General features: G+C 37.7%; 1 protein-coding gene across 3 annotated transcripts in view; it reads left to right on the top strand.

Moving 5' to 3' along the window:
- The window catches only part of TOX3 (TOX high mobility group box family member 3), a 155,360-nt gene that overhangs the window by 17,188 nt on the left and 115,459 nt on the right, over positions 1 to 22,713 (top strand). For all 3 annotated transcript variants that reach the window (XM_068956095.1, XM_068956094.1, XM_068956098.1), the window contains one exon: positions 12,769 to 12,886. In XM_068956095.1, the coding sequence (XP_068812196.1) occupies positions 12,779 to 12,886 (108 nt within the window). In that variant the 5' untranslated portion in view covers positions 12,769 to 12,778. Of the gene's footprint in view, positions 1 to 12,768; positions 12,887 to 22,713 lie in introns of those variants that run through there.

Genomic DNA, 22,713 nt, shown 5'->3' with positions numbered 1-22,713 from the left:
GTGTATGTTTAGTTTTAGAAGCAACAAGAAACATCATGTTTTTCACCAGGGCAAGGGAAAAACTGTGAAATGCTGCTTTTTTGGAGTTCAGAAGAGAAATTTTGCTCTCAGTTGCACAGACACTGAAAAAATACTTGGTCATTTTTTTCTCTTAAAGCATGTTGAGATTCAAAAACGGATTATTTGAAAAATTATTCCAGTCCATGCTTAACCTGCTCAGAATCCTAGGTCGTCTCCTTTAGGTGACCTAAAAACACAGGCTATTTGTATCGCCTGCGCTGCTCATCCTGGGAAATAGCAGTCTTGTTGTAGACGATGTGGCCTGTGCCACGTATAGAGGCACGGCACACACACAGTTACTGCAATTTGCATAAAAATGCCAGTAAAGTGCAAACGCTGCTTCATTAATATGAATGAAGTTCACAGGATATTTACAAATTACACAAAGCCCCCCATTTAAAAATATATGTGTTTGATGCAAGTCACACACGGTGCGTATATGAATCAGTTTCTGATACCGGCATAACATGGCGTGACAATAAGTAAATATAATGGTTGTCTTCATCTTCATTGACACAGGAACTTAGATTAGGTGCTGACAGTAACAGATGTAGCGGTGGATATTAGTTGAAATGAACTCTGCTATAGTATATCACGGTAATAGGCTTTGTCAATATGAAGCATGCTGTAAAAGCAGGGACTTAAATCTGCATGAGGGAGTGAAAAAAGGGTCAGATTGAAAAGGACATGTCTTTAGTGGTGCGAGGAGGCTTGCGCCTTTCTAGGAAGCATGATGCGCCCTACGCATGAAATAATGGGACTCGGAAGCATTAAACGTATTTTATTAACAAGAGGCTGTTTTCTTGTTAATCTGTGATAATGAGAGAGATAATGTGCGTCTGTGGAAAGACTAGGAATCAGAACTGTGGTTTAGTGTGCAGTAAAATCATGTAAAATTATGTCAGGCATTAAGACTTATTCATAATACAGCATATACAAATAAATATATAGAGGCTTATGCATGAAGAATGACGCTTATCTTTCATTCACATTTGTGAATGACCCATATAAGAGTGTATTTTCTCATGGGCTAAATGAAATATAAAATCTCTCTCTGGATAAGATATTCTATGCGTTAATCATTAATTTTTATGTTCTGAAAAATGTAGTAGCTACAGCTAAGTGGGAAAATGAATGACATCAACTTCACTCAAAGCTTAAAGGCATTTATTTTAAAATACTGCAATCTAATTCAAGAATGCTATGCTCTGGTATCATAGCTATTTAGCTTCACAGCAATGAGCTCATCTTTTCATGAAGAATTAAATTCCTAAGCAATTCTGCAGATTAAAACAATGTCATGAAGACGGGGCCCTTTTTTACAGTTTAATTACTATCATAACCCTAAATATCAAACTATAATTTTATAACTATTCAGATTGTTCAGTTGATACTTTGTAAAGAATGAGAATTTGGAGAGTTGGGTGGTCTGTGTTTTATTTTAATAAGAGGCAAAGCTATATTTTTCCATGGATTAAGTCCAACACAGAGAGAACTGTCAGTGTGAAAACAATAGAATTTATCTCCACTGATGTAGCTTGACATATGAACAAGAGCCTGAATTGTTGCCATGGCAATAAATGTGTAGGACTTATGCATGCATTTTCTGCTATAGGATTTTGATTAATGGCATTGACTAAATAGTCTGAAGTAGAAGAAACAGTGCAGCAGGCCTGAGAATAGAGATGGCCTGGAAGGGGTGTGCGCGCCCTACTGCACGCCCTTCCTGGTGAAATAAACTGGGGTGGGAATCTGAGTTGTCAAGTCTCCAGTTAAGCAGGAATTCAGGATTTAGCACTTTTGCTTGTGAAATGATAACATAAGATGAAAAGACAGTCTCTTGCATATGAGCTGTACTGGGACGCTTTTATATTTTCGTATATGACATTTCTTCATTTTGGACAGCGCTGTTATTGACAGGAACGGCTAGAATGGTACAAATGGGCCTTTTCCATCTTTAGTGGCACTGGACTTGATAAAGGTCTTGATTCAGCAGACAAAGTAGCTAACTTTGACTCATTGATTAAGATATTGAGGCAGCGGGAGATGAGTGTTTCGATATCCTGCTGAGGGATAGGGGAGTGTGAGGATAGGGAAAAGTGGCTTTTTGTTTCAGGAGGACTCAGGCAAGACGCAAAGCACCTCGTTGGAGATGGTTTCATTAAGCGTTTGGTCAGAACTTACCAGAAGGAGGGTGTTAAATAATATGCCCTTTGAATTCAAGTACATCTAGTTGAGAATGATAAAAGCATGGGGTTTATCTATGTTTGTGTGCATGTGTATACTTAGATAGATGCATGAATAATACTTAATATATTTCTTGCGAAAGAAATGGAAGGTCCTAACTAGTGTTTTACCAGTTTTTCAGTGAATTCTGGAGGACATATGGTTACCAGTTACATCTATTCATGAGATTTAAAAATAGATTAGGGAACTTTGAAAACAAATTCAAACAATTCTAAAATCAATGAAATATAGAAAATATTTCTCCTCTAAAAAATGAAGGCACTCATTCTTTATATGGTTTTAAATATATTTTCTTCCCATATTTGTTCATTATAAGAGCTATTTGTGTTTAATCAAGGGTTCAGCTCTTCTCCGGCTCATCATCTGTTCCTAATCAACCCTGTTGAGGAATCAGACTGCTGAATTTGTGACGTTGCTATCATTTCTATGGTAATAGGATAGCTGATGAGCACAGTGTTGTTGCTTCACTGTAGGATCAGGGAAAGGGAAGACTGGACTGCGTGGGAGGCAGAGTTAACAGGGACGCAAACATCTTCAGTTGGAGGAAACAAGAGTATGGGAAATGATGGCCAATTAAAGGTATTTTTGTGAAAGGGCTCCCTTCTATTTTGCCTGAATGTGAAGTTTTCCATTTCTTTAGAAGCTCACCACTACCTTAAGAACACGTGTAGAAATAGTCACTACTTTAATTAATGATATTTCAATACCTTTGCCATTATATCTCACAGTATCTTGATTCCTGCTTCAGTAATCACTCATTGCAGACTTTTAAGGAAAGATGATGCTAATTAATTTAAAGTTTTAAAAGCCTATGTTTACTTGGTCCCTAGGCTCCCAATCTCTCACTGGCATTGTCTCGCTGCCACTGGCACGCTCCTCTCCCCAGTGGGACATGGCACTTGGTGGAACATGTTTCCTGTGGTCCAGCCTGTTTCTAGTGCCTTCTGAAGCAGCAGTGAAGGAGCCTTGCTTTAATTTTCATGCTTGAAAAGTTGAAAACAAAGGTTTTTTTTTTTTTTTTTTTTTTTTTTAAGGAGTGAGACTGTTGTGTTAGTCCCTGGATGCCTCAGCTGTATAATGCTGCTCTTTTTGGCCTCCCTGCCATCTGCTAAGTGAGTAGTATGTTGTACAGCTGTAACTTTGCCCTTCTGCCTCCTTTCCACGCCTCTTCTAAAGGAAGTAAGAAGGAAAGGGGTGCAGTGACAACCCAGAGAGCTTATTTTAAGGAAGAGAATATCTAATTTCATTGCCAGTTTTTTTTCTCCTTCTGCTTCTGGAGCATTGTTATGATATCTGGTCCACTACTGTGTGACTCCTAGGCTTCCAGCACCTTTCATGACTTTCAAAGCTGTACCGCATTTCAGGGGACACAGGGTCCAGGCCCTCCTTTTGTGTTGTATGGCAGATCTCTCCTCTTCTTCTGCCAACAGCTGTGCTGCTCTTAGCATAGGGGGATAACACCTTGAAGTAAAGGCATCTGACCTAAGTAACTGAATCTTAGCTATTAAAAAGCTATATAGGATGAACCAGCAGCAGGGAACATAAAGCAAACCTCAAGCAACACAACTGGAGCTAATGTTCATCGTAAAGACATAACCAGGAAAGATTCTGGAGGTACTGCTCAACTTTCATCTGTTCATGAATTTGGTCTGTCTTAGGTGAGAAAAGATCAATGAAATACATTTGAACTCATATACGAAGCAAAAGTTAAAATAACAGTTCTACAATCATTCATATGCCACAAGGGATGAAAGGATTCGTAACGATGCTTACAAATATCTGAATAGGAATAACGGGTCATGTATAGAAAAGCCTCAAAATTGTTTCATTTAACTCCCTTGCACTTTCAAGGGGTAACTTTAATACAACCCTACTGTAGGCCAGAAGGCACTATCTGTCAAGACTGAGGATATCATAACACATTCATGTGTTTGACAGGTTATCACCTTAATAAGAAGATGATCACAGAGAGACCTTCCAGCTCTCTGGCAAGAAGACAGGCCGACCAATTATCCTGATTCAACCTCAAAAAACAAATGGGCTTGAACAGAATTCCAGAGTCTGATGAAGGACAATGGAACTGAATGAGAAGTTGAAGACTTAGTGAACCATCATCCTTGTACATTGGCCTTTGCCTACACTAGCTAGCAGTAAGTAATATGATCAGCATTGTCTATTGTCTAGGGGAGTATTGTCTCCTCATTGCACAGATTATCTGGATTTTCTAATCCCTGTTGCCAGATGAAAATCAGGGGTAGGAATTCAAGTTACAGTGAGAGAAAACAAGCATTGTGGGAGTAAATAAAGAATTCCACCTCCAGATCTTGTACTGAGGTTGCACTACGAATTGACTATTGCCTGTTTTAAATCTATTTTTGATTAAGCTTGGAGAGAGGCTAGTCTGAAGCAAACATCCTAGGCCTGGCACAATGTTATTTTAGGATGAGCTGTGGAACTGAAATCATGTATGGATGATTCTGTCACATAGGACATTGAGGTCCAAACTGTAGGGAAAGCACTTCCCTGCAGACTTTGGCACAACTGATCACGTATTCCACTAGGCTTCTTAATTGTGGAATCCCTGTATGTGGTCCTTTTTGTTATCTACGTGATAGTGAATTCAGTGTCTCTGCTGCCTTAAGTGATCTAGCAAAATGGAGTCAAACTGGTATGAAACTATCTACCTTTTCTCTCTGTTTGCTCACATCAGTCCAGTCCAGAGAGTCTGGTGTTTCAAAGAGGTCAGATGATGTGCAAAAGATAACTGGCTGAACCTGAGCTTCAGTAAGGCAGAGGCAGTGATCCTTAGCAGAAAGCAGCAGTTGGAAGAGTTCCCTGTTGTGCACATGAGCAAGGCAGCCAGTTCAGCAATGGCCTTGGATACTAAGCTCTCACAAACCAGCATCTCAAAAGACATTTTCTGATATCTTGGGTTAGCTAAATTCCACTCTATCTTGGAGTATAAAAATTCTTGCCTTGGTTATTGATACCTTTGTCACCTTTCAGCTGTGTTACAGCAATAGGTGAAATCTTCGGTGCTCTGGACAACCCAGTTAGTGCAGAAAGATGTTAAAATGTTTCTTCAGCACCATCAGATCAGTTTTCTTTCCACACTGGGATTCCAAAATTTGAATAAAGGCTTTATGTTCAAGCATACTCCCTCTTTTCAGAAAATCTGAGAAGCCACCTAATGCTCTGAGATTAAGACCACAGTTGATATCCATATTTCTTTCATGCAGTAGAGCTTCCCACGATCAGGATTAAAGTACACAGCTGGAGAAGACAGCATTTTCTCAGTAGCTGGTCTAGACTATGCTGTAAACTTTCTCAGAGGAAAAAACAAACAAACAAACAAACAAAAACTTTTCCAGACATTCTAACACTACCTTAGAGTACAAGGTACATTTTTGACCTTATCTTTGCAAAGTGACACAAAGCATAAAAAGAGAAACTAAATGAAAAATTATTGTCCAAGATAAGTTTAATCATGTTTGGAAGAAGGATTTCCCAGATAATTGGTATTAGCAATACTTTTTAATGTATCCCTGGAAGGTGCTTTGATGCAATAGTACAAAAATTTAGAGAAACAGAATGGATTTTTTTGATAAACAGATCTTGTTACTTGTCTATTATGTTAAGCCTTGGTAATCTTTTCCCCTTCAAAACCCTTTGGGCTGCAACTCAGAGCACTGCTTCAGTGCTGTCCTGCATAGGAACCCAGAATCAAAGTCTTGCATTTCTGACATGTCCTTGCAGTTAAAGACAAGAGTTCTTATTTTGTATCAGAAAGGAGGGATTACATCTTTGTTCACAATTGCCATGAACAATTTTTACTGTTGTCATATGCGAAGTCCCCTACAAAAGCCAGATATCCACTGTTTGAGCACAGCTATTCTAAATCTCATAGCTGCCAAGCCTGTACCCCTCAAAAACTTAAATGCAGAATAGGGAGTTAAGATCCAGATCAAACAAACCAGTCGTGGAAATCAGAATCTTAAATGTTTGGTGGGATTGGATTTACATTTGCAATCCATCTCCATATTTTTCATGAGCGATACGGTTCTTAAAGGAATTTAAGCAAGTGAACGGCAGATGTATATACTTTTATAAATCCTACTGAGCAGCTATCTACATTTAAAAATTATTCTAATAGCTTTTAAAACCTGGTAATATAGACTCATTCTTTCATAGTGCCAAAAACCTGGGCTATAATCGGACTGAGAATTGCGTACCTGAAACTACTGGGTTCACTGTTTCAAAGCTCAAGGGGGAATCTTTAACAGAGCAACTCAACGTGGATCTTCAGAATCACCATCTGCTACCTACCCACGAGACTTTATTTGTTACTTTACGGTAGTTTATATCATTCCTTCTGCACAGATAAGTGCTGTTCCAGTAGAGGATGCGAGAGATTAATATGAAAACAGTTTGGTATCAGTTGTGTGATTACATCTTTTACAATGTATTTCACCTTTTCCAGTGTTGTGTGATAAGAAATTATGTAGCTGTGTAGTTCATGCTAGCTTGAAAGTGAACTTAAGGAATCTAATTTGCTCATTTTATTGTGCATCCAGTGTAAATGTATTAGCAAGACTTCTACATGTTTAAGGTAAGAATGACTCATGTTCTATAGAAAAGACTGCACTCTTTGATATCTTTACTTATGTACTTGTTTATTTGGGGGTTTGAATTTATGTAGGTCATCTTCAAGAACAGTTAAAATTAGTTTTAATATATGTATATAATTGTTGTAACACACCCAGCAGATGCATGCATAAGAATATGTGGGAGCACAAAAATCCCTGCTTGCTTCAAATAGGAGTGCAGTGTGTTTTAGCCAAACAGCTGGCCACAGGTGTACACCATTGGGGAAAGTTTGATTTGAAAGGATTGTTGTATTCACTGTATATTGACCCCAGCTGTACTTTCATGTTAGTTATACACACACAATCCATGTGTCTACCCATATGTACACAAAGAGATTTGTTAATGACTCACTGAAAAACACATGGACAGAAGGACATTAGACCGATGAAAAGATTTTATTCAAAGAGAGATCAGCTCTGATACTGGTTTGGCTCGAAGTCATGAAGCAAGCAGTGGTTTGCTGAAGTGTTAAATCTGTAAATGCCTTTGGGCATTTCTCTGAATTGTAAGGCTGCTGTCTACTGGCAGGCTTTGAATAAAGATATATTCACCAAAGGTAGGATGCGGTGAGGAAGGGCAGAAAAACATTTGAGACAAGTCAGATAGTATTTTCGGTGTGACCTGGATGTAGCAGAACCCAAATATGTCTGTGGTATCCACAAAAAGGTACTGACATATGAAATCCAAAGACAGGGTTGAATCTAAGGAAGGCTTTTCAGCTTGAGGGTGTCTCCTGTGAAATTCAAATTCATTTAAAGAAGAAACTTTTGGAACCCCATTACCCTTTAGAGCTGATGTCCATTGGTTCATGGACAGTTTTGGGTAGTTTTTTCTAAGCAGACATACGCTTTTGGGATCAAATGCTTCTAGAATTCATTTGTTTGGCAGTCTTATAAGGGTCTGTATTAGTACGTCGTTAGATTTATGGACAGAAAGAGAAACAGAAACATATGCCTAAAAAATGAGAAGTAAAGAGGGAAATATTTTTAAAAATCTAGCAAAATATCCTTTGATACCAATTTACCATGTGTATAATTAAGAACCCAGGACAATAAAATATAAATCTGTGATGCTCACGAGGGCAAAGCATTCCTTTCTCTGCTTTTCAATCAGGAAAATAGATTGCTGTTATTCTGTGCATTTTCCTGTGCGAGAGCTTCCTGTGAAAATATGTGGCTTATTTCTGAAAGCAAGAAAATGCATGTTGGAATATTAGCCTAGAATTTAAAGTTTATCTCCACTGATGAAGACTCCCTAGTCAAAATGTTTTTAATTGCACTTGCCTTCTAGGTAGGCAGTTCTTATCATATCACATTATCATGTAATCTTCCAGGGTCTATAATATGGCATATAGGTTTATTATCTGATAACGTCTGATGTGACACAGTTTTAACTAAACATAGAGCTAGTCAGGGTATTGGTTACCTCTAACATCAACATTCACGGTCAGTCAGAGAGCCAGTGTTCCTATTTTTGAAGTGCACACAGCTATCTTCAGCAACATTCACAATCTTTGCTGCAATCTTTTATACCTCTAAATCAAATTAAATGATAAATTATGTATAGTAATCACATCTAGTGTAAATTTTATACCACAACAGGTTTTAATAATGGATTTTTCTCTTTAAGAAGGTACCTTTGATCTAGTCTCACGGAACAAAAGTCTGCCTTAAAAAAAAGAAAAAAGAAAAAAAAAGCTGTTTCATTTTATATTGGAAAAATACAATGTGACATCTGGAGAATAAATTGTTCAGTCAGCCAGAAATACGCCTTGTAAAAATTGCTTAGGTTTCTGTAACAAGATTATTTACTGCGACTGTTCACCTATAATACAGCACACTTCTGAAATGGACCTTTTATGAAACACATCAAGCACTGTGGAAATGTATTCAGTGCATTAATCTACAACACTACACACTTTACAACACTTTTAGAACAGATTTTGAAACTCAGACCATCTAATGAGACAGAAAGTTTTTTCTTTATATTCATTCCAGTCACGTTTCGTACTAAGCCCTCAGGGTATTTAACATAATGCAATAGATTTTTTTAGAAAATACAAACAAACAAAATGTATTACTCTTCAGATGGCTAGTGAGCTCAGACTGTTCTCTGCTCATATTTCTGTGGCCTATACATAAAGCAAATACCATGTGTATCTTTTGCTCTAAAGCTTTATAAATATTTAAGCAACCTGATTTAATCCAAATCAAAGGCTCTCTGTTTCTAACCATAACTTCGTATAGAGTAATTAATTGCAACAACCTGATTATAATTACACCTAAACCAAAATAAGGGCCTGATTCAGGGAGGACGGAAGGTGGTTTTCCACTACTCTTGAAATCTCAAAGGAAGGAAAACCTAAAAATATGAAAACAAGAAAAGATCTTCATTTTTGCTCTATTTTAAGCACTAAGTCTGCAGGAAATAGAGTATTTTCTCTCAGGTGCTGGTCTCCTAAGTGTGAGTGAAATCATAGCTAGGGACAGGATGAAAGTTGATTCAGGAAATATCCAGATGTAGCAAAGAAAAGCTAAATTCCATTACTGATATATGAGAATAGCTAATGTGTAAATCTCAGGCAAGATGGCAAAGAGGAAACAGATTTATTTTTGCCCGTAGCATGGGTTACAATGAAATAGCAAGGGCACAGGAGGGGTTTCTTGATGTGCGACTCAGAAATCGCTGCGTTCAGATAATCAGATAGACGCTGAGCTCGGCTGTTGATGCAAGAGAATAAAACGTGGTCATGAGAAAGGTTATTTTATAGTTTCTAAATGCAGAACGCAGTCTTTAATTGCTGACTTGCCTGAGAGTACAATGAATAGTCTCTTGACTGGCAATAACATTATATGAATCACATGTTGGAGTGCTTGGTTCAGACCTTGTGTCTGCCATATTTTGACAAGTCAGATTTGTCCTAAAACAACATATTTTCTCAAAAAGTCAATTATAAAAGCAAAAATCAAGATCATAAAATTCCTGAGCTGCCATTAAGGATGTAGGTTGTAAGAGAAAACAGCTGTTGAATTAAAAATGCAGTGTACAAGTGAAAGGCACGTAAAAAGGCACCTCCATCCCAGTTGTTTAGCGTCCCTGCTCTTCTAGGGACATGGTTTATAGGAGGTTTTCAGAACAGGTAAACTACAGGTCTACTTCCAGGCTTTAGGACTTAAACCTGCCCAAATTTCCTATTAGTTCAGATTAGGTCAACCCATCCAAAATGCTTATCAGTTTTATGGCATAAGATCTCAGCCTGGATGGTACAACTACGGATCACAAGTACTATAACATACTACGTTTTTTTTGTTGAAGATGATGTTACCATATGGGGAAAGCAAAAACTCACCGACTGAAGGGAATGTGAACTATCAGTTCTTGAATTTTTATCTTCTGCTGTTGACTTAGTGGTTGCTCTGAGATAACTCAGGTTTCCCCTTGCTTGTATTTTGCTTGTGTGAACTACTATATTAGTATTTTTTGCTATTGTTTATATTAAAGCAAGTCTCTATTAAGAAATGGAAGTAATTTATGGCAGCATATGGTAATAGAGAGATGATACTATTAGCCAGAAATTGTCACCTGTCTTCTTGCTTCCAAAGATATCTATTAATGTTTCTTCTGTCTCTTGCCACTTAAAATTAATTCATCCCAAGATTTTGAAGTGTTTTTCCTTAAATGCCTTCTGATGTTGTCATTTTTGTCAGTCTTCAGATGTTCAATTTTTGCTCTGCTCCTGATTTCCTGCAGATTTTCTTCTTCCCAGTGATTCATGTCATTTTCTAGAAGCAGTGTCTACTGTATGTTTACTTCTTCTGTCACCAAAATACCCTTGCTATTAGAAGTCATTCTGCTTCCTATAATAACCTCTGGTTCCCTGAATACTTAAAAAGTCGTTATTTATCCAACTACTGTTGCAACATTCCTTCCATTTTCCGCCTTCGTTTTGCTTGATTGCTTTTACACTCCGCTTTGTTTTGAAGTATTGGTGCTTCATCTGGCTTATAAGTCTATTCTTAATTTTAGTTATCTTTTTGTTTCATATCCTTGGTTTTCCATATACACACTGACTTTGCATTTATTGTTACCCAAGATGTATGTGGACAACTTAAGGGCATACACTAACACATATGGCATGCAATTATGAATAGAAATGAATGATGTATTTATTGCATATTACAGAAGGCGTTTCCTAACAGACCATATAATGAGGAATAACTTTGAAGATACAGGCTAAAGAAATGATTTTACCCAATACCTATTTCTATTGTCAAAATAGCAGCTAGACTACTGAATCAGAATCAGCTCGAGGAGAAAAGTGCCACCTTTTTAGCTAAAAATTCTGTTATACCCCTTAGTTTCCCAGCCAACATTTTCCCAAAGTGTTTTTCAACTTTGATGCCCCAGTTGTTGGTGCTGTTCCTTGAGGCAGGTCCCAAGATTTTTATATCAGTAACATAAGAAACATATTGAAAATAAGAGCTAAAAATACATGAAAAGTCATATTCTTGCCAATTAAATTTCTCCTGATTCAGAGTTTGATGTTTCCATTACTAACTGGAATTCTAAGTCCAAGACAGATCACCTCACAGCAGATGCACTCTGTCTTGTGCCTGCACCCATGTGTGTGGTGTGTGGAAGAAAAAAAACCAAGCAAACCGTCAAGAAGATGCCAGCTAGTCCTATGTGGTGGGAGAGGGAGTCAGGTAGGGTCCTGGCCAATCATGAACTCTTACAGTTGCTTTTCAGACTCAAGTGTATTGGTTATTAAAAATATAATCAACAAATTAAAGATGAAGTACAAAAATATCAGGTAGAGCAAATACAGAAAGATAGTTAATCCTGCAGATATTACAGATGTTTCAGTGAGCAAATGAGTTAAAACTAAAACAGCTTGCTGGGTGTGCGTATGTGTTACCACAAGCAGTAGGAATCAGGAGGAAGCTAACTCCAAACTGGCAAGGCTTTTTCATGAAAGAACCACTGAAAAAACTGTTTCCCTGTACGCATTCTACAGATGGAGTGCAGCAAGGTGAATTTGTTTGTGGATTCCCGGTTATAGTGTTAGACCGCATTTAGAGTTCCTGAGATTTTCCTGTTCTGTTGTGATCCTGCACTGAACTGATAATGTTCTTCTTTCTGTGCTCGGTAATCCTTGGTCAGCTACTAGGGCTTACAAGGTCATTAATTTTTTTAAAACCAAATCTCAGTATTAAGATAAAAATCCACACTAAAAGCACATGAAATAAACAAGCTGCTTCTTTGTAAAACTTCATATAAAAAGCATACAGGGAGCCAGTACACATCATAGTAACAACAACTAAAGGGTACTATAAACCAGTCCTTACATGGCAAAATGAAAAGACTGCAGGAATGGAAAAATGTAAGTGTAATACTGCAAGTAGGAAAATATCTATATTCTGGAGATAAAATTAGCATCAAAACCATATATAATAGCTATTCTTCAAGGCAGCACAACTACTATCCGTAGAACTCGCAGAAAACCACCCCCAGTTCTGAAGGAATTTGGTCTTTAGCTTCTGTAGCAGCTGTTAAATGACTAAATGCTTCATAGCCACTACAATATTTTCTTCCGTCAGTACATTTTCTAGGTAATTCTGGCTGCAAGAGATCAAGGAAGGAAGCAGGTCCTGCTAATATTGTGTTCCCGTGCTGTAGCACCTCTATTTAATACAGCGCTTCAGCCCTTTTCTCTAAGGTGTGAATCAGCTATTCCTGATGCAGCAGGCTTTGAAAGAGAAGAAGATACAGCGCTGCGAAGTAACTACGTTATGTGTCTTATCTCTGTTACAGACCTCGGCTGATGCCTTTCAGTGCATGGGTGGACACAGGAGAGTCATCTAACCCGTGTGATATTATCTTCCGTCTTCCCTCAGCTGTATCCTCCTTTCCCACCTTGCTGTGCAAATTGGTAAGTGCGATCTCAAGTTAAGTCCAAAAAAGCAGGGGCTTGGGGCAGCAGAAATCAGTTTGTGTCCTTACCTGACCCGAAAGGTTGCTGTGGTCTACCTCCAGGCGCTGCTTGGCAGATCCATAAGACATCTCATGGAGAGTCGTTGTAGGAACTCACAAGATGGGTTCGGGAAAATAACAGAAAAGGCAGTAGACTTTATCTTATTAATAGAAAATGAAGGCTACGGCTTGGAGTAATGAAATTATTTGTGCCAGAGAGTTCTAGCGGGAGGAAAATCTGTATTAGTGGGGAAATGTACCTGTCCAGTAAGTGAGGAAGAACACAGCTGATTATATTATTAAAGAATATAGCTGGGGATATCATGCTTATACTGGAGAAAACAGATTTTTTTTTTTTAAAGCTTTCTCTAAGCGGTAGTCTATCAGCTCTTTTATACAGAAGTTCAACTAGATCACTGAAAAGATGGAAGTTTTTCTACCGGATTCAGAAATCTAGAGGATTCAGGGAAACCATATTGGCTGAAAAACTTAACTATAACAAAGAAATTGGTGTGTTTTTCTCTGGTAAAATTTTCACCTCTGTAAAAATTGGCAATAAACTTTCTGAAAAGGACTTGCTTGTATAAAATGGTCTTAAATATAATTTTCAAAATTATCTTTTAACTAAATATGAAAATACATGCAAATTTTCTTTAGTGTGTGGAAAATCATGCTGCTCATACGGAAAAAAGCTTCAGCTTTCTTATTAACGTTACTCAGCTAGTAGGAAGCTAAAAGCCTGGTTAGAACTTGCACTTTTCCCTGACAAATTCTCTAGTTCTCACAACTTTTGCCATAAGTTTTAACTGTGCAAGGCTTATTAGCCTGATCTGTGTGAGTACTGGGTTACTTATTTCTGATAAAATACATATAATCCAATATATTCAAGACATACAACTAAGGTCCAAGAATTCATCCTGCAGCTTATTTTACAGTCCTGTATAGGAAAGGAAATAATATAAGGAAATAACTTAAATTATTTCCGTACCTATGGCAAGATATGTGGAAAGGAACAAAAGTTGGAATGGAAGCTCCAAGTCTGCAAATACTTCCGTTTTTCAAAGTTTATTCCCATTGAAGTAATTATAAAAGCCTTAGTCTTAGAGTCTTATGATATTTGTCCTCCTCCAGTATAGCGTCTGCACATATCTACTCTGCTCCCTTCTTCTTTGAGACAGTTGTAATGGATTCGGTTGTTTTGCTGTAGACATTTCGATGTGTGTCATTCATAGAATAATTTGCAGTATTGTATAACAGCTTAAACCATGTTCCCTTGAAACAAAAAAAATACTACTCCAATCATTTATTGATTGACTACTACGGAAATACTATAGATCTCTGGCGCAATGTAAATTAGTGTTTTGTATCTGATGCCACATTGCAAAATATTAGCATTCAGATTAAAAACAAGTGCACTCTGCCAAGAAAAGCTAGGTTTAGGGCCAAAGCAATTGGATTTTGAAATACATTTATGCTTATTTTTTAAAGCATTTCAATTTTGGGAAAATGAAATTGAGGGAAAGCTTTTTGCCTGGTACAGTGTAGGCCAGGGGTTTACCCAAGGGTATAGAAAACAAGCCATGGAGTTAATTTAGTTTCAGTACTAGACAAAAATCTCTTGGCTCGTATAGGCAATGCTAGAGGTTGAGAACAGCTGCAGATCTCTTAAAATCATGCTTTTGCTGCAAAATCAGTTTTTGTATTTCTATATGCACCATCTAGTTATAAATATTTCTATGGTTATGTAGCTTCCTTTTTATAAATGGGTTATTTTAGTAACCATTTGATCCACTTAGAATTTATTCAGTCTATTTCAAGGTCAGTATTAAATTTAAAGAGAAAAACATAGTGAGAGACTTTCTTTAAGATAGTATTTGAAAATGTGGTCTTCGGTAAGAAAATCTAAATCTTTTGGTATGAAACATTATCTGTACATAACTCACTTACTGTATTGAAAATAGTTTTTATTAAATAGTTTGTATTTTGTTCTGAAAGGAAAGCTGGCAGTACTAATTTCTGATTTCTTTTCTGATGAAAAAGCTAAGCCTTGACCAAAACTGAAATATTTCCTTTGGGGCACTCTTTTGCAAACAGTAGTGAGCAAAATCAACTTTTTAAAATAGAATTTAGCAGTATTTTTAAAAGCAGAAAAATAGCTATGAAGAACAAAAAGTGTTGCAAGTTGCTTAGTCTATTTTTTCTTTTACAGGAAGTGAATAGAATCGGTGCCTTGGGTGTATAGGAAAAAAGTTTATGTAGACATAAATGGTCTTCTAAGTAGAAAATTGAAGCACTTTCTAAAAGGCGTTGCCATTAATACTTGAAAATGATATTATGTATGGATTTTCCAGAAATTAAATGTTTGACTAAGGAGCATAACAGAAGTTTTTGCAGTCATTCACAAATGGCTGTTTCTTAAAACTGTTGTCTTATGTATATACAATATCAAGCATCAGCTCAGGTTGTTTGGCTGTTGAGTGTAAGTCTCCTCTATACATTCAGTCTTGTAACTGAAGCATACTTTCAGGAAATACGATGTGTACGTAAAATCTTTCACACCACCCTGATGTCACAGTGCAAGAGGCAATTCATCTTACAAAATTTTCCAAGTGATATTTATGCTGAATATTTTTTTCTTCACGTTAGCAGCATTCACCATGAAAATGAAACAGGAGGAGCACGTTGTGATCTGCTGACCCTTGCAGACGTTTTGTAGTCTTTTTCTATTCTTGTTTTCCCCCTCCTAAATGCCTTTAATAATTTTTTTGTGAATTTAATTTCACAAAATTAAGAGGCTGCTGGTTACGTTACTGACCGGTGCCTGTAGTTAGCCAGTAGGACGCAGTAGCTAGGTAGTAGCTAAGCAAGGACGCAGCATCCACGCAGCTTGAGTACTTGGAATGTTTCCCAGTGTTTGGGCCTTATGGACAACTACTACTAATATGGTAATATTAATAGCTATGAGATCACTGATAGGGTTAGAGAAATGGTAAACTGCTTAATCTTTGGAAAAACGTCAGTTATTCATTAGATTTAGTAGAACACTAGTAACAACAGATACATTCTTCATGCCGAAAACATTGTTTTACCCCTTCTGCTGCTGAACGTATCCTTTGTCAATGTGTTAGTGCACAGACTGTGAATAATGCCAGGGTTTTTCTTTACCAATATTTGTCGGCATGCCATTTACATTAATAAATTAGTGATTCAACAATACTTTTCAGTGCCAAATGCAGTGGAGACTTAAGCGTTCTAGTCTTAGCATGTCTTTCATGTCAAGAAGAGGCGCCCGACGCCCGATATCGCAGTATCGCACTCTCTAGCCTCTGCAGTAGTACAGCTTAACGTTATCACCTGCTTTGCTTCTCTTATGTACAGAAATATCCTAGCATCTGCCTCTTCACAGCTGCACGATTTGATTCCCAGCGTATCATGATAATACATTTTCACTGCTCATATATGCAATTATCTTTGCCTAGTGTTTAAAATTCTCTGGTATAAAATATCAAGTATAAATACTCATATTGTTTTGTGTTATCAGTGAGGCAGAAATTGTCAGTAGAGTTGTCAGTCTCCTGAAGTTCTTGCCTTATTTTCAAGCTGTGTTTTGGTGATGATTTACAACAATCAACATGATACTGATACCTCTTAAAACACACACGCACCCACTTTTAACTGTTAGCTGATGGAGGGAATAGTTTTGATTCACAATCTTTGAAAGTCACATCTGGATATAGGGTAGTAGAGTACAGAGTGCTAGTCTATTAAAAACCATGATAGAAACACAAAGTAAATTGAAAATTGATGCAGTTTATTTTAAGAGGGTGTAATTAGCTGAAGTTAGGTCATTAGTTTTCAAAACAGAGGATAACATGGGTGTTCATGACAACAGAACTATTGTATATTACCTTCTCTTTTGTCAGTTAATGAATAATCTTAAGAAAAAAAGATTTTTAAGAAAGTCAATTTAGATTTAAGAGGTATTTTTCAAAGAATTATTGAGGAATCAAGTATAAACAATTTTTTCTGGAAATTTTCTCAAATTTCAAAGACCGTGCTTTGTTTCGTGTCACAAATGTTTTGGACAGAAGACCTTCTATCTTCCCTGCCCAGCAACATTAATTGTCAAGTTTTAATTGTTTGAACGTTTCTCAGACTTGCTATGTTACATTCAAAATCTGCAGCGTCTTTGAAAACCTGTGGAAGTGACCAAATTTATTCCAATATTATAGTATCTATTTTAATTAAATGATCTTTTAAGTAACAGAACTTAAGCCTAGAACTTCAAATTTGGCCAGAAATCTCAGACCTCGTATTATATAATTGTGATGAAATGCTGGCTTGCAATGCTAATAATAATTTATATATTAGCCAGGGTGTGCTGGTCTGTGAACGTGCATCTACGTTCATGATTTTTAACAACAGCTCACGTTTCCCGTTTCCGTTATTTATCAGTTCGGTGAGTTGACCAGTGCTGAGTTTTGAGAACCCCCCGCCTGAATGCCATGAGGAAAAGGCAATACGTGGACCAAGAGAGCGTCCAGCAGCTCTGTGAGCTCAGCTCAGCGTAATTAACCAGTGCCCCAGCAAGGCTGTTGCAGAGACAAGTTCACTGCCACACAAAGGGCACAGTTGCATTGATGTTTTCCCCGAATCATTAGGGAGGTTAAGTGACTCGCTGACAATTATTTCAACTTTGTTTTGGAAAATACTGTTTTTTTTAAGCTGAGTGATCCTATAGTGATCTACAGTGTTCTGTCCAAACAAGTAGACAACAATAAGAAAAGTAGTAAGAGTAAGTGAAGAGCTTTCTTTTGGAAAGTCAAAATTTTACTTCATAAGTCCACTTTTACAATAGATACAGTATAGCAGATAATTTTCAAATATGAAAGGAAGGGATAGATTTTTAGAATATCCTGAAGTATTAATAACACTGTGAAGGTTTCCCAAGCCAAAACTGTAGAGAAGATGTTTTCCTGACTCTTAAAATCCACAAAGAGCATTGGTGTTAGAATGGAAAATGAGTATTTACTTGGGAAAATTGCTTGCTTTTGGAATAAGTATGTTGCCCAGGGTTGAATGGAATAACGCACATCATAAATCAATGCAGTTAAAATGAATACTTGATGTGAATCCTGGGAAAGGTTCTTTACCATCAGTGTTTGAAAGAAGCAGGAGCTGTGCAGAAGCCAAAGCAATTTGCATTGCTTGAAAACACATAGGTTTCCCACTCCTGATAAGTTAGCAAATGCTTTGGATCAGCTCCATCTTGTACTGTTGCTAGTGTTTACCAAAAAAGCAATAGTGCAAGAAGGTACAGTATGTGATTTGGAAGTAAATCAATACTGAAGTTCAATAAAGAATTGTAAGTTAGAAGAGCAACAAGAAATGAAATTCCATCGACTCAAACACCTGACATATATCTTATCCCAGAGCGTAGGCCAACACAGGTTGTCTAATACAGTGCTTCCGCATGCTTGTGAGGAGATGCGTATTTTATGCTGTTAATGTTCTTCTGTATTCCTGCCTGGCCAAACTGTCAGCTGCCAGATCTCCTCTCCAGTTTTGGGTCTGTTTTTGTGATTGCCAACCTTTCTTCTTCTTCTTCTCCTGCTTCCCTCATTTTTACTTCTCATGCGGTGTTTTTGCCATTGCTCCCCATATATGGCTGAATTCTTCTCAGTACCTGCCTTTTCTATGTGAATAAGAGGATTGTTTTTCTGCTCTGAAAAAAATACTGATAAGGTTCAGTGAAAACACTTTTGCATATTATTCGGTTAGAATGGCCAAACATCGTTCTTGGTCATGGTTGCTATCGAAAAAAGAGACATCCAGTGACATTACTGTGATTTCAAAATGTAGGAACAAAAATGTAGCAGACCTTTATTCTCTATGCACAGGATCTCATTTTTCCGGGTTTTTAATGAAGCAATTACTGTCCTTTCTAGTATGGCAGCTGCCATATTGGAAAGTTTTGTGATCAGCATTTAAACAAATGATCTGATGGCAGTAAAAGTACCCGGTGAAGATGGAGGAGGGAGAAAAAACCTCTGCATATATCTTCCGCATGGAATCTCTCAGTTATGATGTCCGTGGCTGTAAAACCTCTAGTGGGAGTAACTAAGAAATCTCTCACTTTGCTCCTCAAGTCATCCACTCCCCCTCCACTCCCTGATGCCGGACCTGGTCTCTGTCTGGAAGATGGACAGTGTAAAGCCCTGCCTTCAGCTTTATAGCCTTGAAGAGTCATGTGTGAAGCATAAGTATCTGGGAATTACTATACTGAATGAGAGCTCTGATACAGCTTAGCCCTATGTTCTGACTAATAGGGGTCATCTGTGAAGTGCTCATTAAGTTTGTCTTAATAACTGAAACATGGAGATTTAAATCGCTTCAAGTAATTCTTTGTCAACGTTGAGTAAAATTCCTAGTTTCAACGACTGTGTATCTCAAGAGTGTGTCTATATAAAAATCTAATCCCTCTGTGAATCTTGTTAAATTTATGGCCTTAGCAAAATGCCGTGGCAAGGAGTTCCAAAATCTAATTATGTGTTGTGTGAGAAAAATTATTTTCCTTTTATCAGTTCCTAATTTGCCCCATTTCAATTTAATAACTACCTCATTTTATTGTATTATGGAAAAGGAGAAGAAAAGCTCCCAGGTGACCTTCTTTATAACTTTCATTACTTCTTAATACAGTTTTTGTCATGCCTGTTCCTATTTGTCTTCTTTTCAAGAAAATAAGCAAAATATGAGTTTAAAAATCAAGTTCTTCTTATCTAAGAGCTTTTCCTTGCTTTCATCATATTTGTCTGCTTCTGTGAACCCCATTACTTCAATATCCCCTATGAGATGCAGAAAATTTATAGTTTTCCCACATTATTTCATCATTTTTCTTATGTATTAAAACAGATATATTTTTTGCAAGCTCTTGCTCATGCTACAGGCCTTCCTTTGTGTCTGTTCACAATAATAGTTAGGTGCCTTTCCCTGAATATATCAGCTTAGAACTTGCTAAGATGAATGACTAATTTCCATTATCTCCACAATGTACATTAGTTTTCATTTATCAACATGGAATTTTTTCTGTTATGGCTTTGATCTAGATTATTAAGCCATTTGAAAGCTCCTTATAGTTATCTCAGGACCTGGGGAACCTGAATAGCTTTTTTCTGTGCAAATTCTGCTACCTCATTTATTTTTAGGTCATTAAGTATACTGGATGCCAAATTTTGTCATCCTTAGGTACCCTTGTCTTTTGTTACAAGAAAAAGTCAAAATGGATTTGAAGGTGGATACACTTACGAAAAATAAGTTTCAAAACTCTTTGCGTGAAGCTCAAAGTAAAATCTCTTTGCTGTGTTTGAGTGAATACACTTTGAGACTAAATTAAAGTTTTTGCCCTCGCACTATATTGAAGATTTCCCAGAATGGAGTTTCCAGTCCAGTTTGGCTAACTTGGAGTGGATTTGAGGTTTATAAGCAGTCATCCATTGTCACAGTGTCTTGTATCAGGATTTCACTGAAAGGACTTTATCTCTGAACTATATGTAATATAAATGACTTAGTATAACCTAGGTGATTTATTGTATGTTCTGCCATGTCTGTTTTGTTCCAGACTGGCCGGCAAATTTTATCCAGAAATCCTTAGAAACGGGACTGGAGATTTTCTCTTGAGCTTTGAGTGTCTCCTGATGAGGGGTCTTTCTGCCTTTAAGATCCCTTGCAGTTGCTTCCATGTTCGGCCTTTGAAATGCCAAGGGAAAGGATGCCAGGGTATCTTCATCGTCATGCCGGCAGAAATTTGCTACAGCTCAGCAAGAAAATACTAAACTGCTTCCAAGGAGTCTGAGAGCGCCTTTTCCTTGTTCATATTTCATGTGACGTGTAGATTATCTTCTTGACTTCTTATATTTCCTGACTCTAAATGCTGCACTATTTGTCTGATGCGCATCTTGGTCAGGATTCAGCATAATTCTTATGAATTGATTTAACAATCTTTGTCATCTGTTTATTGGACTTTAAGGGGTCTAAATCTAGCTGTCATGGAGCTGCACTGTTCCTTATCACTTAGCACTGCCTTTTCTTCCCCTTCAGTGTCTCTCTAGTGTGACTGGTGCCTTTTTGGCACTAAATCTGGCCCTGCTGCTCCCTCGACAGCCTCGTTAACTTCCTCCTGAGGTGGGGAGCGTTGTCAGTAGCCTCTTCTGAACCCGATCTTGTCAGTAGATCAATTGTAATTGTGCTCCGAAGTGGTCCTCGTTGCCGTTATGAAAGCTGGAGCATTTATCCCGTTGGCTTTAGGGGCTGTGGAGTGAGTAGCAGTGGCTCCTCCCGCTCCACGACCCCCTGACCGGAGCGGTTATTTGTAGGCGCGTAAGCGAGGCTGTGAGCAGCGGCTGTGCCGGCGCTGCGTGCAGAGCGGGAGTCTGCGGCTGCGGAGCGGGTAGCTGCAGCCTGCGCGCCTTCTGCTCAGCTCCTCGCTCGGCTCCTCTCTCCGCGGCAGCTCCTCCGTTTCAAGGGCGTTTCGGAGCGGCGGTGGGGGTGCGAGCGAGAAGGCAGCTTGCTGCTGACAACTCTGGCATAAGCATTCTTTGTAACCTACATAATTGGGATACCGGGCTGAATTTTCAACGGTAATTAACAGGTTGAGTAACCTCAGCGGTTGTTTATAAAGTACCTGCAGAAGTTGTTCTCTAGGGGCTGGGCATTTTAGTACTGAGCAATTTGTACTCTGGCAGACACACTCTGTAAGCAGCGTTTTACCTGGATCCAAATTCACACTAAATTAAAATTAAATTAAATACAAGCAGGTTCCCGATAAAAGCATTAGAAGTGGAATCATTGCAGAAAACACTTTGCGATAAATTTGGGACAAAACAGGAGCTCTAAAAATAACAGTTCTTATATTTCATACATGCATTTTTCTGAGAAAAATATCGCTAAAAGTATTTTGTAAAAAATATTTTGGATGAGTACACTTACGTCCTAGCAAAAAACCTATTGTAGAAGAGAAACCTATAGAAAGCGTATTTCGAAAACGTGTACTCAAGCCATTGAACTTTAATATACGCCAACATTTGGCACGTTTCTAAGGGCATTGTGTGAGCATTTGTACATATGAATCATGAAAAATCAGAACTATAATTTTTTCCGTCCTTTGTTTTTCAGAATCCTTTACAGTTGGTTTTATAGACTTAGTGGCAAAATAATGTGCCTGCATGCAAAATGGTAAAGGAGTTATTACTATCTTTAGGCCAGTGAGTTGAATACGGTCCTAGTGAGTTGGTAGCTGTTTGTGAAATGTAATATCTTTAAACGAAATACATGAAGATCAAAGTTGCCTCTAAACACAGGTGCCAGAACTGATGAAATAAGCACAATAAGCTACTGTCTTAGAGGCAGCCCGTTCAAACGAGGTACATTGGTGCAAGGACTGCAGCATTTGGGTCCTATTGCTGGCTTGGGGGAGAACTGCCATTGTGCCTCGGGTTAATTTATCACATCATAATTGTAATATACTTCTCTGACTCGCCTGGTTGTTAGAAAGGCCGTTAAAGCAGAAGAAATGTTTTGCTATAGAGGAAAAACAGAAATGAAACATAGCAATGGCTACATGTGTTGTCTGCCAATTCTGGATTATTACAAATTTGAAGCTAAAAGAGCTAAGCCAGCTGGTCAATTTTAACAAGAGAGAAACCAGCTAGATACAAGTGTATTTTGAAATGCTACTAATAACCTTTAATAGATTTCAGCCAACAATTGGCATAAATCAGACACAGTGCT

The sequence above is a fragment of the Struthio camelus genome, chromosome 10 (assembly GCF_040807025.1).
Source record: "Struthio camelus isolate bStrCam1 chromosome 10, bStrCam1.hap1, whole genome shotgun sequence".
In the NCBI taxonomy this organism is placed as follows: Eukaryota; Metazoa; Chordata; class Aves; order Struthioniformes; family Struthionidae; genus Struthio; species Struthio camelus.
The sequence above is the reverse complement of the archived record's forward strand: the minus strand, read 5'-3'. Positions and strand labels throughout refer to the sequence as shown.